This window comes from Spea bombifrons, chromosome 10, assembly GCF_027358695.1.
Source record: "Spea bombifrons isolate aSpeBom1 chromosome 10, aSpeBom1.2.pri, whole genome shotgun sequence".
Lineage (NCBI taxonomy): Eukaryota > Metazoa > Chordata > Amphibia > Anura > Pelobatidae > Spea > Spea bombifrons.
The window spans coordinates 14,221,686-14,247,048 of NC_071096.1; the positions used below are offsets into that span (position 1 = coordinate 14,221,686).

Below are 25,363 nucleotides of genomic sequence, written 5' to 3' on the forward strand. Positions count from 1 at the left end.
CGTTGTGCTTTTTTTTCAAAACAGTGTAATTGTTTATGAGATCTTTGTTTAAAAATTAAGGAATTTTTTTGCGCTAAACTGTATACAGTGCTCCATGGTGGGAAAATCTGCAGCACAAAATGCTTTCTACACCTCCTTCTAAGGCTGCCGTAGTTCACCAGAGGCGATGGAAAAACCACAGTGATCCATATAAATTGTTATTCAATCTAGGATTGCAATTTGGCTTGGATGATATTAGACTTCACCAAGGACAACTCATCAATCAATAAAGTTAAACATTATGGAAAGCCGTGAGGACACAAAACTCAAAATTTGAGAAAAATTGCCTAGTTTGCAACTCCCACATAAAAAATAATGTCTAATAGTTTAAGGATTCTTTGGCATTATTCAGCACTTTTTCATTCTCTAAGGCTACAGGATGGAATTCTTTTGGTGGTAGATACTCAATTCATAAGACAACTAAAGTGAAAAAGGAACACTCCAGGTAGCAGGGTGGAAAAATACTTACAACCTGTTGGAAAACTAAAAAAGAGGAAACAACCTTTAAATAGTGCGGCTGTTCCGTTACAGGATGGGAGTGAGCACCATTTTCTTAATTTTTACAACATTGTAACGATCAAGTGATTTATTGTCTAAATTGTTCTTAAAATCTTTTTTAAGGATGCAGTGTAATTTGCGCTACAGATAGAGAGAATGGAAAGCTGCTTATACTCACGATTAGAAATACTCATGGAGCAGGGATTGATATCCACATTGTAGGCTGATTTGCATTTTGAAGCTGCTTTCCATGAATCTACAAACACAGTCACTGTCCCTTCTATAATGCCAGAGCTGGAGAGGAAGTCATCCTTAGTCTCACTGTTGAAATTTCCGCACAGACCTAGTTTTGGTTAAATGCAACGCAGTTAGTGCAAGTACTATGATTTTGGCCATATTATAAATTGTCCAATCCCACAATATATACATACCCTCCTTTAGATAGATGGAAGCGTATTACAGTATTGCTCACAGTACCTTTTGTTGTTCCAAAAAAGGTTCTCTCAAGCTTAATGTAGACATTGAGAATCGGGACCCTTTGGACCACTATCTCCAGACCAAAAGAAGTGTACAGAACATAATGCGAGGAGGATTCCCTGACGACCACTACGTCATCTGGTAGGATAGAAAAAGAGGTTGTTGGGTAGAAGCTGGATATAAGCAGTATCAGTTAAGGTAACAAGTATGTTACAATATGTGGTTAACTTTTTTAGATTTCACCTGGCTATTGGCAAATACATTGTCATACACATTAGCTCGTGTCTGGACTGTCCTTAGGAATACATATCAATTGTATTTCATGTTTCCTTTCGGGATATATATATATATATATATATATATATAGGCATCATTAAATTAATTTTTTATCCCACAACACATTAGTTGCCCTTCTTCATATTCTAATAAAGAAAAAAGGTTATTTGAAATACTGCAGCGTAAAATGATTTCTGATCACCCTAATAAATGAACTATGGTTTAGTGTATAAAGTTCAAATGGCTTTACAATATACAGGCCACGTTGATCAAACATTGATCGTTAGAAAACCCTTTTGCAATTAGGCTAGAACTTTCCTTCTTTTCCATGAAAACTGCTAAGTGACCCCAAACTATATTCACTCTAAATGTCCACTTACCAGAAACATATGGTAGTTGTTTCATCTGACCGTCCACTGTGATTTGTCCCTGTTTGCTAATGACTATAGCTCCCTAAAATAAAAGCATGCATATGTGTTGTCAAGAATCATTACAGACAATAAAAAACTTGAGCGTATTCTCTGCTCCAGGTATATTACTTATATTCCTGGTCAGGTTGCATCCATTTTCCACTGCAGACCCACTTAAAACAGCTTTTAGAATGTTTTAAATAATAATTAAGCTTGGACCAGCCAAGATCTTTGCACCAGGAGTGACTGGCATGTAAAGCTGATCACTTTTAATTAAAATAAACCAAAAGGTTATTTAACTGCATCAAATAGCACTCGTAGCCTCCCTTATGCACCCTTCTCCCTGTTACTGAATTATCCAAATCTGCTCAAGCAACCATGCAATAATGAGATACAATTGTGGTCTTTCCAAACTAAGTAAATGGCAAACCCTCAAATCATACGGTAACTCTGACAAATTTACATCTGCTGCTGATTAACCTGAAACATAATGCACGGAAAAAAGATCTACCTTCCATGGTTCATAAGCGGACTAGCCATCAATGCCTGTGCCCAATAGCCCCATCCACTTAGTATTTTAGCGTATGTGGCTGATTTGAAATTTAGATATGCTGTCTTTAGTGTTTATATGTTACTCCCCATGCTGGGAAGGTGTATCCCAAGGTCACAGAAACTCACCTTTGAAGATGTGTAGATGATACTCGACAAGCAGGTTTCAGAGTTACTGACTCCACATTTATCAAATGATGCCATAACAGTTCCGTTGTTTGGAATATGCCCACTCTGTGTAAATTAATATAAACTATGCTTTATATCACTCAAAACACATACAGATGGCTGTAACATGGAAAGTTATTAAAGACGTAATATCTTAATACTTTAGAGAGTGCACAACACCCGATGAACAAGACGGAGGAACTGAAGGTCATAGTGAAGCGGCTAAAACATAGTGCGTCAACTAGTATAAATGCGTGGTGGCAAACTTAATTGCCAGTTGTAACAGCTTATTTGTTGTACCAAAAAATCTCCTTCTGTGCCGTAAACCACAGTTAAATAAAACCGGAAAAAAACAGAACAAAACATCACTTTAACATTAGTTAAAATTTTTGACTTTCCCACATGATATATTTCGTACAATGCAAGAAATGCCCCAACATAAAATCTGTAGGTGAAACTTGACAAACTCTGCACAAAAAAAAAACGTAACCACTACAGTAACTCTACACATAACCGGCATAGGAGAACATTACTTGGACCCACTGTATCAGACCTCACTGTATTAAAATGAATGGGCAACTTCATTAACACACTTAGGTGTTCTAACTTAGCAATATATTTTACTCCAGGAGAGTTGGCTTAACACCAAGGTATGGTACCCTTAACTTATTTTCATATTTTCTGGTTCCACTAACCCCATGTCCCCATCTGTATTACGTTTTATGGATTTTCATTTTAAGACTCCCTATTATCTGCCGTTCTACCTGAGGAAGAGACCTCTAAGATCCTGGAATCTCGTGTGACTTTACATCTTTTTCTATGGTGGTGCAATAAAAAGTTATTAACTTTGGATTAAAACCAACATTCGCATTAAAAACAGGGCACGTTACGGACTATTATGTAAGTTTATTTTAAATGATTTATTGGTGTGTTTTGGAACCATCCAGCTTGATCAGAGGTTCCCAGACTTATTATCATTCAATGACTAAATTGACTCTGTCCAGGTCATAACATATGAAATTATATCCTCATAATCAGTAAATATTGAAAACGTCACAGAAAAAGGTGAGAGATGAGAATTCAATGTTTGTTACAAAATTATTTGCCCAGGTGTGTACATGGGCACACTCTGACAAAACTAAATTGCATTTCCTTGTAAGCATAGCAGAAGGGTGTGACTGCAATATCAGTATTTTCTTTGGCTTTTTCCAACATTGATGTCATCAGATGTGATTTTGACAAAGTGCAGCATTAAAAGCCTCTTTGACTGTTCAACCATAGATCTTGAAATGGGGATGGGAGCAACATGCTGTGATCAACAGTTTAAAAACAGCTAAAATCTATAGTGATTGCTTCCACATTAACAATGTAGGAAGTATATGAAATATAGAATATGAAATAATGGTGGTAAACTGGTAGAAACCACCATGAGAGACTTGACTTGAAGGCTCCTAGAAGCCTATACCATCTTAACACCAAATATTGTCATTAGGATCATGGATCCATCCTTTGCCAGTCATCTGAAAAATGATTAATTATTAATATTTATTAACCCCTTAAGGACAATGGGCGGTCCCTAAACCCATTGAAAACAATGCATTTTGAGGCCGTACATGTACGGGCGTTGTCATTAAGGGGTTCATTCCCTGCAGCATTTTATAAATTTATTTTGTGTAGATTTGCAATAATATGATGCTTTATACATACATCCGTTTGAGCATGTATTCTGCATGGGTACTGTAATATTCTTTAAACATATTAGTGCTTTAAGAATATTCCAATTTCCAGCTGACTTACCGTGACCAAAACATAGACACAAACTCCATGGAATCGGTATGTGTTGGTGTCAAAGGTAGTTAGAAATGATCCACCTTCTATGGCACATCTCCCGGGGCAAGGGGTGTTTTTGCAGCTCCACTGACCCATCTGGCATTGGCTGTGAGATTTATAAAATTAGATATATGAGGAACATTTTGCAGTGACTCAGTTTTGAAATTGCATCCCTGGATCAAAATACGGGTTAAAAGGTGTATGTAAGCCAATATGAGAACCTCTCAATTCAAGTGGTATTAGGAGTCCTGAAACCCAATAATGGTCCAGCTTGCCAATGCTATACAACAGCAGGACTGGAGTAATTGTACAAAAATTGCTTGCCAGGAACATTGTTTTCTGATTTGATGAAGAGATTGGCATACTTTCACTGCATGTGTCACAATAGCCTCCGATGTGACAGGTACATCCAGGAAGTTGTACACACAATGACATATTGTGAAATAATAATACAATAAAGAAAATATAAGCTGTCACAGTAGCTGAAACCAGACAAAGCAGCAAATGACATGACTGATTGCTGGGTAAGGATTGTTTGTCAACTTGTGGGACATATAAACACAATAGTGGTCACTGGGAAGGGTGTATTCAATGAGCCATAACATTACTAAAGTTCATATAATGTGTCACTGAATAGCCATAGACAGCTCTATGACTAAAGATCCCTCACAGTTCTAAACATCAGTCTTGGTACATAAGGGTCATTGGTCCATTCAGCACAAGGTCCATGTTTCTGCAGTCAAATGAGCAAACTCAGTGGCTAGTAATTGTTTGTATACAGTATGGACCTTAGGGGTCTTAGCTTTTTTCACACTCACGCCAACCAAAGGTGCTGCAAGTAGTAGACTCACTCATGGTTTACAGACTTCACCAAGTTGGATCTCCTTTGAGATCAACAGTGTTTTTGGAAGCAAAATTCACAAGAAACCAGTTATTACAGACCTCAGCATTTTTCAATGCAGAAATGAGCCAGGAAACTCCCTAGTGCATGTCATAAAATGAAATTAGTAGTAGGTAGTAGTAGTTTATGTTAGCTGTTAGTGAAGAGGCCCTTTATATGACATTTGGCCTTCTCAGTCTGCACCATTGTATTAATGTATGATGAATAGGTCCAATAAGCCTTATTTGTAGTAAAAGAACAAGGGTCCATGGGAAATAAAAATAGTCCTTATTAATCATCACTGTACTGCTGCCCTGTCAAGGGAATATCACCATGACACTGCTTCACTGCCAGCACTTGAACTCAGCCGAAGTCACTAAGTGCTTCTACTCACCAGATACTGCAGTCAGTTCGGACGCTATCTCCAGGCTTATAGATTTCTCCATTAATAACACAGGGGCAATCATTAATTTGGACACAGGTTTGGTTTTTAGACAGGTCGTCAAGAACAGTACCTGAGGAAGGGAAATTATGTATGATAATGTCGAATTACTTGTGTATTGCATTTGCTGTATTTACATCACTGCAAGATGTTACATTGTGATACCCTAATGATGTACAGTAGATTTATGTTAAGAGAATACTTGCATTTTATACTTATGTACACTAAGCTTACACTCCATTTGGCATCAATGATAAATACCACATAAACACCTAGTATTTCCTTCCAGCACAATAAGTCTGCACTTCATAGATTAATAATACAAAATAACAGAAACTATTAAGTCATCCTATAATAATACACATGCTACGTAATTGTAAAAAGTATTGTGTATTGTATATATATATATATATATATATATATATAATGTCCAAAAATAATTACCGGCACTCCAGGGACTTTGCAAATGACCACACAAACAACTTCGGTTTTTAAGTCAACGTTTCAGTCTTGTTTATTACAGACTTTCATCAGGACATAACCAGATGAAAGTCTGTAATAAACAAGACTGAAACGTTGACTTAAAAACCGAAGTTGTTTGTGTGGTCATTTGCAAAGTCCCTGGAGTGCCGGTAATTATTTTTGGACTTTATATTATTTACTGCTGCAGTTATTTGGCACCGGGCAGAAATTTGGCATTTGGAGTGCAATTGTTAATTTTGGACTTTATATATATATATATATATATATATATATATGTTTCCAGGCAGCAAATTAATAATGAAAGTAATTATTGGGTTACCTGGTGGGCAGAAGCAGCCATAAACACAATGGGAAGTACAGCTGTAGTGAGGATTAGAGCATGTTGGGTTGCAGGTGCCACACTCTTGGTACACCTGATTAGATGGACAGGTCTCCAATGCTAGAAGGGAAAGCAGAAAAATATTATACTAACTTAGATTCAAAAACTATAAGTTTATATATAAAAAAAATCCATGCAGGATGCAGATTAAAAAAAAACATTAGAAAAGTTTGGTATTTCCCAATTATCCTACATGTGTGCAAAGAGCCATATATTTGTTTATCCATCCCTGTCTAGGATGCCATGGGATTGTGCCTGACTACCTAGAAGCAAATATGGCCCCCAGCTTGAGATTTAACAAGTCACATAACCACCATCTCACCCTAGTGCTCGTTTTGTAAGTGATTTTTATTAAATGTACCTAATGAGAATGTTTGTGAGCATCTATCAATATAATGAGGTTGTATTTAAATGGCAGAGCATTTGTTTAGCTTTAATTCATAAATAAATGACTTGTACAGCCATTTTCTAGTTTTTGTTGGGATTGGGACAGGGTGTCTAATTTAGTAAAAGGGTTAAACGGAATAGGGTATCCTATGTCACAATACCCATAGATGTTACACAGATGTCCGGGAAATTGGACAAATAATGACATATTGTGAAATAAAGCAATATAATAGTATGCTACAGTAACTAGGGCAGACAAAGCAGCAAATCATACAGAAATGTAATGTGGTAATTTCTATTGTTATAGATTAGAGAGAAAATAGTTTGTGATTCACAGGTCACTTCAGTGTATATCATGTTACAATCTGCCATGGGAACTTAGTCTGAGTTTAGTTTTTGTTTCATTATTTCACATTCTCTATTTAAAACATTGAAGGGAAATTATCCCTTATCAATTAATTGCTTTTTCTAAAATGTCTAGTCTTTTAACAATATGTTCATGTATAATTCCAGTGGTAATATATATATATATGGTATGACTATGGCATAAATTCTACTAAAACCTATTGGACCAGCCATCTTGGACTCCTAAAGTGGCCATCTTGGGTACTTAAGGCAAAACTATTGAATAATAAAATGATTTTGATGAAAATGTGGCTATGAAATGGTGCTGAATTTCCCATAGTTCAAGACCATTATTAAAATCAAATCAATCACTGTTTATCATTGACCACAGTGACCACAGGTTGAAGTTCGGGACAAGATGTGATGAGAGGGTCCAAGCCATTTAAGGATTGCATCTGTAGATAGCTGTAATACCAAACTTCTTTGGCCTTGGTAATGACCCGCATCATGACCTGCATCAGTTTCCCCTTAACAAGGACATCACTTTATGGAGGCTGTAGCAATGAAAGCTTCAGAAACAGATTTGTGACTTGAGGTGGTACAAGGCCACAGCTGTTGATGATTTCCATACTGTAACCATTAACAATCATAGGAAAAAAACTACCAATCCACCAACTGCTAGGAGTAAGAAGATTGCCGGACAGCCAGTTGTGTAACCTTACTTCCTATTAACCTTGAAATGAGTGCAAGCAAGTGCTGGCCCAGTATTCCTTCTAGGATTGCGACAATAAATACGTTTCAGGCATGGGCCTAATGAGTAGGAACTTTTGTAGTCTCCCCTGTTGACCCTTCTGGGAAAGAGAAGGCTAGCATGCCCTTTAAATGTACAGAGTGAATGGTGGAATCATGTTGCTTACACTTCTTAAACCTTTTTAAACCTACTTGAGCATGCATGGTCCTGGTCTCCTTTACTAATAAATGAGACCTTTTCATTTGAATGCAGTTATCCTCTGTTTTGAAAACTGCAATGTTAGTCATTAAAAGATCCCACCGATATTCCATGTTGCATGAAATCACTTACGACATAGAGACTTTGTCCTCCAATCACTTAATGGTTGAGATTCCATGGCACACAAAATCGAGTACTGGGAAAGGGTTGCACATGCACAGTTTTTATCTCCCGGTGTGGCACAATGCTGCATGTCCTGCTGACAGCGCTTAATAAAGAGTGTTTTGGGCACCAGACAGGATCTTCCCACCAGATCCAAAAGCTTGTAACATTGATTTATCTAGATTTAAAAAATGAAATAGGATAGTCATACGCTGCAGTTATTCACCAACAGAATAATTATTTATAACATGTTACATGTTTAATTAAAGCCTCTATTTTCCATAGTAGAATTATTTATGTAAAGCATAGGAATGCACATTAAGGACCTGTTTTGGTAACAGTATCGCAGAAAGAAAGGTATTTTTCTGTCTCGGACAATCACAAAGATTGTGGAAGAAGGCGTGATATTGCATAAATGTAATTATTCCTCATAAAAATGGGTCATTTAGATTTAGTAGTTTATGATAATCAACACTGCAAGTAAATATGTCTACCCAGAAGAACTCTAGATGCCAGAAGGCTTTTTGTGATGACAGACAAGTTATATAATAAAATGTACCATAATTAAAGGAATAACAACTGGCCCACACAAACACAAAATCTCATTATACGCAGAAGCTAGCTACACCTAAGATTTTGGTTCCTGTATTGAATATCTAGGTATCAAAATCTACCTTAAAGATATAATAAACATGAATTACACAGACTTCCTTAATTCTTTGAAAACTCAATTCATAGAATGGAAACTACACGAAATATCATGGTTAGGTAGATTAAATAACATAAAAGTACATGTTCTCCCGGAATTGATTTATCTGTTTAGAACTATTCCACTTCCAGTCCCCATAAAGATTTTAAATCAATTTGAAACAAGTTTTCCTCATATGTTTGGATGGGGAAGAAATCAAGAATCCCTCCATATTAAATAAGGCCTTCCTCAGGGTGGGCTTAACTTTCCTAATTTACGCAATTTATATAAAATATGTATGTATGGCCATTTTCGGCCATGGGATGCTAAACGGGGTTGGTACAACTATGAGAGATGGAAATGTCACAACTTAGACCCATTCTTTTTCTATTGGACTAACCCAAATTATATTAAAGATTTAGGTATATCCAACCCAATTATTACAAACATTTTGGATAATATGTTTAAATATAAGAGAAATTCAGCATCAAAAGACTCATGGACACTATGTACCCCCTTAGGAGTATTCCAATTATTGATATTCTTCTTGATATTCTTCCCTTTTTTAATGTTATTAATTTTATAGTGAAAAGATTAATAAAAATGTATGTTTAAATAAAAAAGACATTTGACAAGTGGGAGAGGGGTTTATCTTTTTGGTCTAGCTTTGCATAGCCTAGGAACATTCTCTAAATATCCAAGAATATTGGCCATACAAAACAAAAATGCAACATGAAATAAAGTAAGTTATATACTTACATATCTGCTGCTGGGTACAGCTGGTGATTTAGGAATTTGCAATGGACATATTATATTAGGATCATCAATTTGGTGCAAATTAGCAAATTGATAAGGCATCAGAAGCTTCCCTGAAAAGAAACAAAAGGTTGTTAAATTCACTTTGATCAATGTCCATGAGACACCCTGTACTTTGTACTGTTACATATTTTGATGTGGACTTATACATTTTGATTTTGTCAGTTTTCCTTCAAGTTTTTGTTTATACGCACTTTGTAGTCCGTTTGTGGTCTTCAATGTCACAACTGAGATTAGTTACCTTGATAATGACTTTAGAGAGGGACTGTGAGCATGTTATCAGCATCTGGTACTGGAGATGCAAAAAATGCACAGGAAGCAGGGCCAGCTGTAGTTTTACCCCACTTTCCTTCAACTTATCTGTGCTTAGATGGGCCAGAAATCAAATCCCTCACATTTCATGAAGCCACTTAATGCCAAGAGCCAGGTAACATAACATATCCTGGCACTCAGTATCACTAAGGACGCATGGAGAGTGAGAAGGCCTTCGACCGAGACCTGATCTGTACTCTGGACTGCTCTGTATTTGGACAGTATTATACCAAGAGCACCCCCTAGCATCTGGTCTCCTGATTGCCTAAAGCACCTGTGTTGTGGGACTCTAATGGGACGCTTGTTGCAACGTTCTACTTGAGCTAATAGGTGTATTCCAGTGCAATTAAGGCAAATAAAACAAGAACATGGTAGCAAGAGGGTTGGAATACTTACCATCCACCACAAAATCATCCTTGTGTATTCCATTATAGTTCCCACATAGCCCACATGTCCTGTTCATATATCTTTGGTCTACTTCCACCTGTAAGATAAGACGTGCAATTAAAAACTTCTAATATCCACATCAACACAACCCAACATTCTTTTGCTGAAATGTATAAGCTTACATCAAGTTGTGTATCAGATCTCCAGCTTACTGGTTGCAAACAACTACATATCTTTCTTATCTTATCTCTTATCCATTATTGGAACATAAAAATATTTATTAGTACTGTATAGTATTTCATGCAAACAGGCTTAAAAGGATAGAAAATGTCAAGCCCGTTGGTAGAAAATGAACCTTTTGGCTGCCAATGTCCCCATAATAACCACCCTTTCAGTTATTTATGAAAGACAAATGTATGTATGAAAGAAAGATCAATACATTTCACCCCATAGGCACCAATCACTGTAATCTGAAAAATACCTTTCGGGATGTCTGTCTAGATAGAATTACTTTCACTGAGCTGGAGATTTTTCAACTAATGAATATATCTTCAAAACTGTTCTCTTTTTACGCTGACTGTTACTGTAACATTACATTTTATTTTTATTACATCATTTACAGTGTCCCTAAATATGAATTACTTACCATAAGACCATTACTGCTCCATGTCACTATAAGCTCAAAGTCCTTCTGTTTAGCAAATAGCCTGGTTAAAGCACCGGTCGTGGAAATTTCAATACCGTTTGTAGAATATGGCAAAGTTATTGTCCTGGCGGTAAAAAAAGGAATTGGTAAACATTACAAAAGTACAACTGTTGTTACAAAGTTATAAATACTTCCTAATACATCAGAACAATAAAACTAACTACAACATTTCTAAAATATTCTACCCATGGCGCAAACTGTTGATTGTAGTAAACATTGATAAATGTAATTAAGACTAGATACATTGGAATACCTTTGGGCCTTTTTTTAACACAGGGAAAGCTGTCAGTAGAGTTTGTGGAAGAGGTTCTGTTTTGCTGGCCCTGTATAATGTATAGTAAAATATCTGAACTTTGTTATTACCTTGGCTAACCAGACCTTTGATCATTCCCAAAGAAATCATGTACATATTAGCCTCGGACAAGCTGCCCTTACAGTAACAACCACTTTATATTCAAATCAAAGAATCATCTTTTCATTATTTATCTAAGTGGTTTTACAGAATTTACTCCTAGACTAAGGTGTGTCAGCGCCTGGAAATCCCTATGATAAACCCTTCTCTGAAAGTATACACAGAATTTGGTGGGATGAACTAGAACTTCATCTATACTGTCATCGGGAATAATTTTGTTTTGTGTGAGATGTAAACTGACATGAAACCAACGAAAATATTCATCAAATATTATGTTATATTAAGGGTGGAATTTCATAAAATTACACTACAATACATTGTCCAGGAGTGAGTTTGATAATGATCACCCTACCCATTAAAGTATGCATAAGGCAACAACCTAATATAGAGAAATAATGCCTCACATGATAACCCTGTGACAAATAGTTATGGCGGCTACACGAATACTGGTTACTTTGGGATTTAGGAAAATGGCACATCATCTCCTATACTTAGGGTTAGGGTTATTGAAACCAATATTTTAGAAAACTCACCTCCCCATTAAAGTGACTGTGTTTCCTTGGACCACAACATTGATGGCTCCCACTTGGATCATGATCCTGGTGATGTCTCTTCCTTCTTCTCGCTGCACTTGAATGTTAAATTCAGGAGCGAGGCTGTTGCAAACAGTAGTAAGGATGTAGTTGCAAGATCCGCTGAACTCATAGATGTCGTGATCAAAGGTGAGGAAATGACTGTTCCCCCATGTTGAACAGACGCCTTTATGAGATGCTGTGGAACAAGTAAATATACAGATAATAATTAGTTTCATCATTTGGTTTTTAAGTTGCCAAGCATTCAACACACTTTAATAGCATATTCCTAGTTGCATTACCAATCTCTTGTGTTTAGTACATTTTCCATCTTGAACCTGACCACATCCCAATTTTTTAACCCATTTGTATCTTATTAATCCCATGTACATTATTCATTACTGATAAAGAAATCAGGAGACAGGGAATTAGCAGAGCTGACCCTACAATATAGACAAAAAAAGCTGCCTAGCGCATGACAAGTGCCCAAAGTTCCCTTAGCATAACAATTTAAAGTTTTTAGTTTGAACGTTTTTTTTTTAATTATCATTTAAATCTGATAAACTTTCACAGTCTGCTGATAAATATACAGTTTTAGCTGGTATGTCCTCCTCATCAAAATATCACACAGATTTGGTTTTTGAGGTTTGAGAAATTACACAACAAAGAAAACCAAGAGAACTCATATAAATCTGCACTTTATGATTCGTTAAGAAAGAGTTAATTATTTTTTTTATCATCATGTTGGTGTACAGACATCTCATATGGTCAGATCTAAATTACATCATAAGAAATCTGACCCTACCACATTATTGGTCTTTGTGAACGTTTATAAACCAGTAAATGAATGGGATTATGGTGACTGCTAATATTTTCCATTGTACAATATAAACTGTTCTCCAAACTCTCTCAAACTTGCCAATAAATACATAAATATAGTTTATAATTCCTCATAATCCACAAAGAACAAATTACTTCTTTATTGCATATGCCAATTTGGACGCTAGTACTAGTTATAATCATTTCTTCAGTTTTTATTTAATATATGCCAGACTAATATAATGTAACGGAAGTCAGGGATGCTTATCCCAATAGGAATTTGTCTACTACAAATAAGCTTGGTGACTTAGATTTGCAAGTTGCAGTGAGGCACTAAGTTCTACTGAGCATGTGCAAGAAGCATACTGAGGTATGCTCCCTGCATATGAAGTTTAGAGGAGAAGTTCCATCTTCTAACTCCAATAACAATAATTCTTGTGCTGATCTGCAGGCAGTAAAATACAGCGAAGTCATGCAAAATGGACTCCAATATGCATTTAACGTGAAAGTAAAAATATTAACATTTAAAAAAAATTAAAAACAACAATAAAAGTGTATGAAATCATGACTTTTAGTACAGAATGGCTGAAAAAATGCCAAATTATCTTAACAATAAACCAGAGGTAACTTACAACTTGAAAAATTGGCAGGTGCAACTCCCAAACTTCCAATATTGATGTCATCTGTGAAGGGAAACGCAAAATTAGATTTCTGAAGCACCCAGCAAATCGATTTCTATCACGAGAGCATAAGGAAAAATCTAGAACACGAGTAGTCAAAACATTAGCTACAGGATTTATGGGAGTCATTAATTCAAAAGGAGCATTCAATGAAACTTCCATCACAAGAGGCTGTTGTCTATCTTTGAACTTGGAGAATCACTAAGCATAATTTTATTTGTTATACTCCAGATCTACTGAGATGAAATATCATCGGTGTCTAGAACATACCCTGCTTCATGACTCAAAACAAGACTTTAGATTAGGTATTGAGGATGCATGTTTTAGTAATATTGGATCAGATGACTCGAATTATCAACTACCTCCATTTTACCTTATAAGCACAACATTTGTATTTAGGGGTAGGATGAAAAATTACTGCAGTTTTTTCTGAAGTAATACTGCAGTTTTTTTGGACATGAAAAAACTGGAATACTGCACTTTTACTGCAGTTTTACTGCACATTTACTGCACGTTTACTGCACTTTTACGTCACTATAGTGCAAACCTACAGTTGTACTTCAATGTGCTGCAGCTTTATTGCATTTGGACGTCCTTACAAAAATAACTGCAGTAAAACTGCAGTACAGTGAAGTACAAATGCAGTAAAACTGCAGTAAATGTGCAGTAATACTGCAGTAAAAGTGCAGTATTGCAGTTTTTCATGTCCAAAAAACTGCAGTATTACTTCAGAAAAAAACTGCAGTCATTTTTCGTAAGGGGGGGGGCAGATTTAATATAATACAATGGCCTTTCTGACAATTAATAATAAGGCTGTTGTACTCCACAGGTCCCGGTATAACCATGTTTCTGTTGGGATTTGCAGATAAAAATACCTCGAGGCCAAAGTGTAAATAACGTTCAAAGGGGCATCTCCAAAAGGACTGCAACCGGTTCTCAAACAGTATGTTTGCACTGCATTTTTCCACACATGGTGAAAGTATTCAAATTTAACTCTTCATTGACCAGCACATAAACAGACACTTTGCTGGAGCTATTCAAAAGGTGCTTAACCACCCCAAAACATGTTCAGCAATGGTATGCTTTTCTTCCGCTGTATTATTTGGAAATAACATACATTTATATTTAAATTGTATTCTGATACAAATAACACACTTACTGTCAAGGGAATCATACTCTGCTGCCGCTGGGTCATTGGTATCTATGAAAGAGTAAATTAAAAGGGGTTGATTAATCTGATGTCCAAAGAGGAAAAAAGTCCATCACACTGCTTCATTTCAAAATTACCCATGAAAAAAATGCATATAAACATACAGCTTGCATGGCAGTTTTGTTTCTTAAAGCTATCTCTATAGATTTACATTTTCAGTCAGTGTCTACAATGTTACCAGATTACAGAGTGTATTTGAACATAATTCTAGAATTTTAAAATGTCTTTTTGTGTAAAATAAGTTTTTGCCATTTTTGACATCGTAACTGCTTCGGTCTTTAACGCCAACCATGCTTAGAGTAATACTGTAACAGGCGATGTAAGTGAGGTTATAAAATATTGAAGCCGATCACTTACCGTTCGACAGTGCAACCAGGTACTGCTGAAATACTGAAAATAAGAAAAACAGAAATTTAATGTCTGCTCTTAGGAAATAACTAAGACTGGGCTTACACATAGCTTATCATAATTGACTATCCCATTTAGTCACATGGGGCATTTCTCTTCCATTTCTAAGAAGATGTGCTGTATGTACCAGCAAACCGTTTTAATACCATTGCTGGTGTGTTGAAAGATGCTCTGCTGCTTAAAGGGACACTCCTTCTATCATATGTACTTGAATTCGTATGAAAGGTTTTCCTTGTAAATGCATGGAGAAAGTCATCAGAATCAGCTTTTGTGTTAAAGAAACATGAATGAGGCTACCTTTGACTCGACTAAATGTTTCTGGGGGGGACTATTTAGAATTTAAGAGTTAAGGTTTCTGCTCGTCTCGCCTTCACAATTTGGCTCTTGTCAAAGTCACCCAGAACCGTATGCTTGCCCATTTGTCCTGCTTCTAAGACACCAGCTTTGCTGGATGAGCATCTCTTGTGGGGTGTTCCCAGTCTGCAGTAGTCAGAAACCAAATCAAAAGTGGTCCAAGGAAGGAAAAGAGGCAACGTTAAATTTGTCTTACCTAGTTGAGCACGTGATTCTGAAGCTGTAAAAAAAAGGTCAATTTTATTAGATAATGTTAAAGGCATGCAGTATATTTTCATATTTTCAGGCCACACATTACTTTTATTCTAATACTTCTGTTAACAATGAAATAACTGGAGTACATTAGTACGCTGGGTAGAGTACGCAGTGCTCCATCACAACCATAGCCAATTGCTAGTAGGCATCTCAGTCTCAATTCCTGTACAACTCCTGTACAAGAAATATTAAATCAATCTCCACACTCTCAAGCCAAGAAACCTTGCATAGACAGCCTCCATATAAACAGTGACCAACAAACCTTACACAGAAACATGTAATTTGATGGCAGATAAGGACTGTTACACTAATATAATCTGCCTGCTTTCCTGTTGTAAAAACACAGGCCATATTTAGCCCCTGGTCTCTCGGTTCAGGAAAGCAAAATGCCTAGCCCATGCTTTTTTAAATCCCCTTACTGTATTAAAACATTATCAGCCTCCATGCTCTCTAACCAAGAAACCTGTAAATGACACCGTGCAGTGTCAGTCTCTACACCCCCATGCCAAGAAACTTCTACCTTAAATAACACATTTTCAGCCGCCACTCTCTCAAGCCCAAGAAACAAGTCTAACCTTTCTGCCCCTACACCATAGCATTAAAGCATAATCATAGTGGGAGGATCAGCCACACTGACCCGGGTTTGGTCTCCATCACAGTTCATAGTGAAGTCAAGGTGTGGAAATCTTCAACTCTCCCACACTGGGATTTTTTTTTTATTTTACGTGTAACAATGTCATATACTGTAGCTATGATGCCACTGGGTGTTTCATCACATATTGCCCCATTTCATTACTTTTTTGGCATAATTAATGCTTGATTTAGGCACTGCCCATGCTAAGCTTTCAGGAGTCCTACAAAACAAGGCACTTGCCAGGACATCCAACACCAATTATTGTCAAGATTGTTGATAGCTATAGTAGTATGATACTTTATTATGTAATTATAATTCAAATAACAGACCTATCAGCAGTAATTTATAACAACTATTTTATTGTGATAATATAATAATCACAATATAATAATCACATAATACCACTACTTATTATGTGTATATAAATATACACTATATTTACCTGATTTAAGAAAATTGCCGGGCACAACTGCAACCTCCTCATGATTGGTAGCTGTGTGAAGAATTGGAATGAGTTAAAATTTACTATTACTTTAGTATTACAATATACATACTGTTTGATTTTTTTCATATTGCACATTGAGTTGATAAAGAGCATCTAGAGACCTCATGGAACAGCCCCCCAGCCGCAGCGTTACATGGCTGCTGTATCTATGATTTCATGTTAAACGTTCCATAGCAAATTAACCTCAAACATGACCCACACAAAATCCAGATATTTTATTTTAAAAGGGAACTATCCACAGCTTTTGGATTAAGAACCGATGTTACCAAAAACACCTATATGTCGGGATTTACCATATGGCCAGGCATGAAACCATCCCATGCCTAACTCCTCCTTCGTCCGATGTGCTGTCTGATGGGGAGGATAAAATATTATTTAAAATAATAATCCCTACATTCCCCTCCCAACAGGTGGTGGGTAGACATTTTCCAGTGAAAATTCACACCCTGGTCATAAAAGCCTTTTTGCTTTTGCTCATTTAATGTATTAAAACCTTAAAATGTATAATTTGAAGAAATTACACACATGCTTTAATATTCTCCTTTGATGTGAAATGTCCACCTGAGATGCTCACCTGGCAACCAAATTATTTCAAATGAATGTCTGTAATTCTATATCTTTGGGTAGTAGCATGTATTAATTTGATAATGTCTTTTTGCAGCATTGTAACATTTTTCTTATAGCTATATGAATCCAAAGCTCACAAAGCATTACACCAAGCATTCCAGGTGCCCTAAGCAAGACGCCTCAATTACAACCATGGTTGATATAGGCTGGAGACATGACCACCCACCGACCTTATCCATCTTGCCACCTTGTAATATTTATAGAGCCGACCACTGCAATATGAAATCATATCCCAGCACTCAGTTCAATATATCCCAAGGTGGCCACATGGGAGCTGTGGTTTCATAGTTCAGTAGGTGTTCATGGAGTATTATCTGATCTACCTAAAAGGGCCCATGATCCCCACTGTCGTTATCGATGTGATGAGCATTACATCAGATCAGTGGTGCTGATAAAGCAAAACATTTCTGATTTATTAAATTCATAATGACATCCCCTTATTAGGGAGTCAGTATGTCGCTTTCTTTGGGAACTACTCTCATGGCTTATACTTGTTTAAAGATCTTGACGGAATATCATGTTTTATTTTTTTAAGTGTTGGAACACTAATTGATGGTCCCCTCTCCCCTAAATTGTGTTAAAGAGGTAAACAAAGTAGTTTGTATTTAGAAGTCATCTAGGTGCTGATATTTATATATATATATATGTTTATTCAAATACTAGTAAGGATATTGTGTTACATGTAGTACTAGACATGTGTAAGTTGGTTAATGCTTTAGTAACATTAATTTGAAAATACTATTTATGGTTCTATATTCTCTCTATAACTCCATATAACTGCTTCCTAGAACTACCACTACTGCTTGACTTAACAGGTCCTTATATCTCTTCCTGATGCTTCCTATAAAAACATGAAAGTCCTTCTATATCTATAGATAACTTTTTATAAAATGTTCACATTTTAGAGATTTGGAACCCCAGAAGTATTTGGGGAATCAGAGCTAGTCTCCAAAATCTTTTCACCAATGTGATGTGAACTTGGAGCATTGACACCACACATGCCAATTCATGGCCAATCAAGACCTTGGGTCAATCTTAAACTGTAAGCAAGGTGAACTGAGCTCAATGACCAGATTGGGGGGAACACAAAAAACAACAAAGAAAGGGTTTGATGTTACACATTAACATCTACATACATAGTTTGCATAAAATGACCCAGTACACATTGAATGAGCTGTGACCTCGAGCATTCAAGTATGAACATTTATATTCATTTGGTTTGGGAAAGATTGATGTGGGCCAATTATAAAGCTGTATTTGGCTAAGTCTGACCAATTGTTCTGATTATAAATTAGAAATGTGTCTTGTCTAAAACGGAAATGTCAACACATGACCAAGGAGGATTAACTAAGAGTAAAAACAAAATTTTCCTTAATCATCCACATGTTTTTACAGTACATTGGAAGTGACTTTGCCTTTAATTACTGTTTGTGATATCTGAGAAGAGATATCTAGGATTCCAACAGTTTATGTAATGGTAGGTCTTTTTCTATGTTGGACCAATAAAAGACTTCTGCTTCAATAAGGACTCCACATTATTTTAAAGTAATAGGTAGTTAAGGGACTATAAACCAAAAGCGCAAAGCAGGAATTCTTCAGTTCACTCTGGAATCTTTGTAAATAGTGAGCAATAGACATATTGATGTCCCCCTGGCAGCTAAAAAAGACAGCAAATCTAGAAAAATATAGCCAGATACAGTCTTTGTGTGATTATTGAATATACTTGCAAGATATAAAGATTTTCTGTAACAGTACAAGGGCTATGAAAACCACCATCTTGCCTAAGCTCTAACTCATCTGCTTACACCTCTAGAGGTTCATTTTATATATACATTCTGTTTTGTACCCTGCCAAGACTACTATACCCCTTTATAACTGCAACACGAGAGCGACTGCTCTTTTTAACCTCCCTTTTGTCTAAGCCACCTATATATTTGCTTTTAGATTGTAAGCTCACAAGCGGGGTCTTCATAAGCCCACCATTCTTACCAGGAACTTGTAAGGCAAGCTTACTCTCAACTCCTGTAGGTATCTGTATGTCTGAATCTACATTTGTTATGTATTTGTTAACCTCCTATCGCCAAATTGTACAGTGCTGCGGAATATGTCAACAATTAATAAATAAAATATAATAATAATACCATAAGAAAAAAGCACGCTTAGTATTTTCAAAAGTTTATAGATAATGCTACTGTTTAGAAAACAAAAAAAAAACATATTGCAACGGGCTTTCCTAACAGTTTATAGAACTCTCAAGAAACTCTAAGTCCTAAGTAGTCTTGAAAGCATACACGCTAATGCAAATCAGTTAGTCTGTAAATGTGGCATCTTCACTATGTTTCTTTCCATGGCCAAGAACATAGGCACACAAGTCACAAATTCAAACTGTACTATGTGTCCTGAGGACACATAGGCTCTAGTTTTTAGCAAGCCCCATATTTCTTAGTGTACAATCCGATTTCAGATTGATGTGTAAATCAGAAAAAGCTTAACCTTGCAGTTCCGAGGCTCATTTCTTATACGCATGTAAAAACGACTGCAAACCAATGTATGGGTTATCTAAAAAGATAGCGGTCAGGTGGGGACATTCTAAAACCCACACTATTTATTAGGTTAGTAGCAACACAAACCTAAAGACCCCAGATTTGCCACTACTGAGTATTCAGGTGTTGTTTGGCATTTCACAAGCTAGGGGAAAGGCTGCTAAATCAGCTTGGGGGTCGCAGGTAAATGTAATCAATCGGCCTGGTCAAGCCGCAAATTAAAAAAAAAAAACACTGGGTACACAAAACTGAAAAGTTCTATGTAAAGCACATTTACATAAAAGGATGCATAATCTAGAAAAACACCTACTATGTCTATATGTAGAATTGCAAGCAAAAGGTTCAGGTAGAAGGATAAAAGATGTCAATCAGAGCAGCATGGTATATCCGATCTATTTATGTGTTTGTGATTTATGTAAGGCAGCTGAAGCTTGTTATGTTAGCATCGAAATTTATAGTAATTGGAACCCATTTGACTGCGATACACAAGCATTTTCAGTTCTACATTCCAACAAATGAAGCAAATAACACAAACTGGAGTCCATTGCTTAACATAGAAACAGAATTTGACGGAAGATAAGAACCATTCTGCCAAACCCATGCATGTTTACATTCCCTTTATAAAATTAATAAAAGCTGCCTTTATATAGTGTGTTAACAAGATAATACATACAATTTTCAAACTTCGGTAATAAAGCATGTTTAGAAGTTTTGAAGAAAGCCGAGTATCTAATAAGGAAAGGTATCAGTGAACTGATATCTTTTCCGGAGAAGGGACAGGACATTAAGCACAGAACATTTATGGGGAATATATTATAAAAATATATGTTTCTGTTAAATATTGAAAGCACATAAGCAACTTTTTTAAGAGTATATATGAATGTATGGATGTGTATGGATTAGTGTTTCAAAGGTTCTCTGTAACTCTAAATCTTATGCTATATCTTCAGAGTCTAGAAGTTCTAGAACGCATTGCTGTTCATGTGTTATGTATTACTAAGATTATGTAAGAGGTTTTATGAGTCTGACTTCCCAAAATATTATTCATAAAGACTAACTGAGAAAGACATACTGGCTGACATGTTTTACTCACAATAGCCTATAAGAGGGTAAACAAAATAAACCCCAAAAGGGCTTTATTTATATGAAGCATTGGGAAATTGCTTTTTTGTTAAATGTGAATAGCAATCTAAATTAATGTACTCCTACATTGAAAACTGATATTTTAATGTCAATTTCAAACAAGGGAGTAACAGAGGCATTATTAAACACACATCCACCAAGCAAGCCAGAAGATCTGCTTTTCCCACAGAAATCCCGTAATGTTACCATTCCAAGAGATTCTGGTTAGGTATATGTAAATAAGGTCAACGATGATCTCCTTTTTGCCTCTATACCCACCTTATACATGAACTACTTAAAGCAGTCTGGGACGGAGGTGCAGAAGCCAGATCAACACTCATGGACAACTGTTTCGTCCATAATGGGACGCATCAACATGAGGTTGAATACTACTTGAGGCTTGTAGCAATACAAGAGCACACACAACAAGAAACCTATGTAGCAAATGACTGCAAATAATAAATTGTCCCTTTGAAATCTTGTAGGACATCGAGCATCTTTTTTTAACAAAACAATGTAGTGTCAACCAGGGTTTGTAACCTGATTTTATGGAAACAATAATAATTACTGTACCTTACAATACAGTTTGGCCAGAGATCTTAGACATCCACTTATAGTGAAGCACAGGATCAGTGCCCTCTGTATGTTTGATGCTGTATAATAACATCCATTGGAATGAATGTGTTTGTGGGTCTGGTAGTCATGATATCCTGAGGATGGTTGCTACATACCTGCATACCCCAGCAAAGTGCTGAAGCAGAGAATGAGAGAGAAGAACATGGTAATCCTAGGAGTCACCCCGCTATCCTTTGTTATTTAATCCGTGGTCCGAAGGCAGCTGTGAGAATGGCAGTTCTGCTGCTGCCCCAGGATGTGTTAAAAAACTCTAACGACAATCTCAGAACTTATATATTATTTTGTAGCACCACCCTCTATGCTTAGACTCTTGGATGTACCAACTATGATTTCTTTCTTATCAACCTTCATCAATGATGAAAATGCTTAATGCATTTAATCTATTCAAACACATTAACCTATTATTTGAATTTCTTTACCCAAACCAGGATGTGGGCAGTGATAGTGCTAATGTGTATGTTTTAGGCCTCTTGTTTGCTAAGAAGCTGGGAAAATAGGCTCATTTCTGCAGAACAGTATGAGGGAACAACGCTTAAGTTACGTCTTTCTCTATCTATTACACCCTTCTAGAGGTGCGGTATCACTTATTAGCATCATTTATTGTTTTCTCTTAATATAATTGAGATAATAAAATAAATGTGTTGAGTGGTGGATATGATTAATCTATGCACCACTGGGACAACACCTCCTCCAAACCCCACGGATATATAATTTTGTGTAGTTCCAGCTAAAATGTCAAATCCACCCAATAATCTTTTTTTCCCATGACTTAATTTCTAGTACATAGAAAAATTTCCCACAGTGCACTTACCCTACTTTTCTCCCAAAATACATTTCCACAAGATGGGTGATGATTACCCCATTCAGACTTTTGGGTGCAAAAGACCATTCTGCGATTGTACTGATTTGCTACAGAAGCAGTGGTCCTCCAACTGTAATCCAGGGATAATTGGTGCTATTCACAACCTTCACGATTGTTCAAATTATACAGCATTGTATGTGCCTATACAAGAAAAATGTGTGCGCAAGAAAGAGAGAACAAAAAGTTGTTAAACTCTACTTTTTGAAGTTTGGTTTTTGTCTTAATTTTCTTTTTTTTTTTTTTATTTCAAACTCCACCCAAATCCACAGTCTAGCCCATTCAATATCTTGTAAAGGTGTTGTTTCAATAGACGCATAAAAAATCCTGTTCGTTGACATATCAACAGTATTATTCCCCATCTGGCCACACTAAATATAAATGGCTATGTTACTGTATTGCTAAATTAATTGGGTCTTCCATTGTGGTTATACTTGCAAGCTGGCAAACAAATTAACACGTTATTAAACAACTTGGACTGTGTTGAAACATTACAATTTAAACTATTATATTAGATCAATGAGGCCTGCAAACACGGCAATGATTTCTGAGGTTGAAGTATATTCGTTCAGAATACAGAAAAGGAGGTAATTAGATACAATGGTACAACAAGCTGCATGTGTGCCGTCCAACATGAGGAAAGGTACCATTCAGAAGTACAATTTGGGGATTTCACTAAAAAAAATATGTAAAACTAAATAATCTATGGGGGTTTATTTACTAAGGTGGGAGATTGCAAGTAACCCTGCATGAGTCTTTACTTACTGTCATAATAATGTATTAGACAGGGGCAATCCTGGCAAGTTTGTTCCACGAGAATGGTTCAAATGGCCCTGTATGACTCGTATTCAATGAATACGTTGACTTTCAAGAAATTCCATTGCTTTAACTATGCAGTATATAAAGTAAAAGATATTCTTCTTTAAGAGGAGCTTGCTGCAAAGTCATGTCAGGGAGGTGAAACCACAACTATGTAGGAAACTCACCTGAAAATGTAAATATATATTTTTTAAAAGTGACACAATATCCCTCAGCACTACCACTACAAGTAAAACAAATACATAGAAAATGAACAACCCCAAACCTCTTAAGCCAGTAATATTGAAACATACAGTATATCACAAAAGTAAGTACACCTCTCACATTTTTGTAAATATTTTGTTATATGTTTTCATGTTACAACTCTGAAGAAATGGCTACAATGTAAAGTAGTGAGTGTACAGCATGTATAACAGTGTAAATTTGCTGTTCCCTTAAAGTAACTCAACACACAGCCATCAATGTCTAAACCTTTGCAACAAAAGTGAGTACACCCCTAAGTGGAAGTGTCCAAATTGGGCCCAATTAGCCATTTTTCCTCCCCGGTGTCATGTGACTCGTTAGTGTTACAAGGTCTCAGGTGTGAATGGGGAGCAGGTGTGTTCATTCTCTCATACTGGTCACTGGAAGTTCAGCATGGCACCTCATGGCAAAGAACTCTCTGAGGATCTGAAAAACAAAAAATTGTTGCTCTACATAAAGATAGCCTAGGCTATAAGAAGATGGCCAAGACCCTGAAACTGAGCTGCAGCACGGTGGGCAAGACCATACAGCGGTTTCACAGGACAGGTTCCACTCAGAACAGGCCTCGCCATGGTCGACCAAAGAAGTTGAGTGCATGTGCTCAGCCTCATATCCAGAGGTTGTCTTTGGGAAATAGACGTATGAGTGCTGCCAGCATTGCTGCAGAGTTTGAAGGAGTGAGGGTGTCAGCCTGTCAGTGCTCAGACCATACACTGCACACTGCATCAACTTGGTCTGCATGGCTGTCGTCCCAGAAGGAAGCCCCTTTAATTATGATGCACAAGAAAGCCCACAGACAGTTTGCTGAAGACAAGCAGACTGAGGACATGGATTACTGGAACCATGTCTTCTGGTCCGATTAGACCAAGATAAACGTATTTGGTTCAGATGGTGTCAAGTGAGTGTGGCGGCAACCAGGCGAGGAGTACAAAGACAAGTTTGTCTTGTCTAAAGTCAAGCATGGTGGTGGGAGTGTCATGGTCTGGGCCTGCATGAGTGCTGCCGGCACTGAGGAGCTACAGTTCATTGGGGGAACCATGAATGCCAACATGTACTGTGACATACTAAAGCCGAGCATGATCCCCTCCCTTCAAAAACTGGGCTGCAGGGCAATATTCCAACATGATAACGACCCCAAAAACACCTCCAAGACAACCACTGCCTTGCTAAAGAAGATGAGGGTGAAGATGAGGGTAAAGGTGATGGACTGGCCAAGCATGTCTCCAGACCTAAACCCTATTGAGCATCTGTGGGGCACCCTCAAAAAAAACGTAAGGGGGAGTGCAAGGTCTCTAACATCCACCAGCAACCTGTGAAGCTCTGGTGAACTCCATGCCCAAGAGGGTTAAGGCAGTGCTGGAAAATAATGGTGGCCACACAAAATATTGACACTTTTTGTACGTTTCCACTTTGGGGTGTATTCGCTTTTGTTGCCAAGGTTTAAACATTGATGGCTCTGTGTTGAGTTATTTTTAAGGGAAC

At 36.8% G+C, this 25,363-nt stretch overlaps 1 protein-coding gene and 1 long non-coding RNA gene across 2 annotated transcripts in view; both read right to left on the bottom strand.

Moving 5' to 3' along the window:
- LOC128467647 (mucin-2-like) overlaps positions 1-10,064 on the bottom strand; it is a 37,994-nt gene extending 27,930 nt beyond the window's left edge. Inside the window, exons 1-9 of the mRNA XM_053449323.1 lie at positions 10,020-10,064; positions 8,245-8,452; positions 6,372-6,491; positions 5,522-5,642; positions 4,215-4,353; positions 2,379-2,483; positions 1,671-1,743; positions 1,015-1,152; positions 716-880 (exon numbers count right to left, since the gene is read on the bottom strand). Of these exons, the coding sequence (XP_053305298.1) occupies positions 716-880; positions 1,015-1,152; positions 1,671-1,743; positions 2,379-2,483; positions 4,215-4,353; positions 5,522-5,642; positions 6,372-6,491; positions 8,245-8,452; positions 10,020-10,064 (1,114 nt within the window). The remainder of the gene's footprint in view (positions 1-715; positions 881-1,014; positions 1,153-1,670; positions 1,744-2,378; positions 2,484-4,214; positions 4,354-5,521; positions 5,643-6,371; positions 6,492-8,244; positions 8,453-10,019) is intronic.
- A 5,166-nt stretch (positions 10,065-15,230) lies between these two features.
- LOC128467118 (uncharacterized) lies at positions 15,231-22,177 on the bottom strand. Its single transcript, XR_008345687.1, has 4 exons — positions 22,056-22,177; positions 16,970-17,020; positions 15,835-15,858; positions 15,231-15,266 (listed from the first exon to the last, which is right to left on the bottom strand). It is a non-coding gene; the product is annotated as an uncharacterized LOC128467118 (long non-coding RNA).
- Between the last annotated feature and the right edge of the window lie 3,186 nt (positions 22,178-25,363).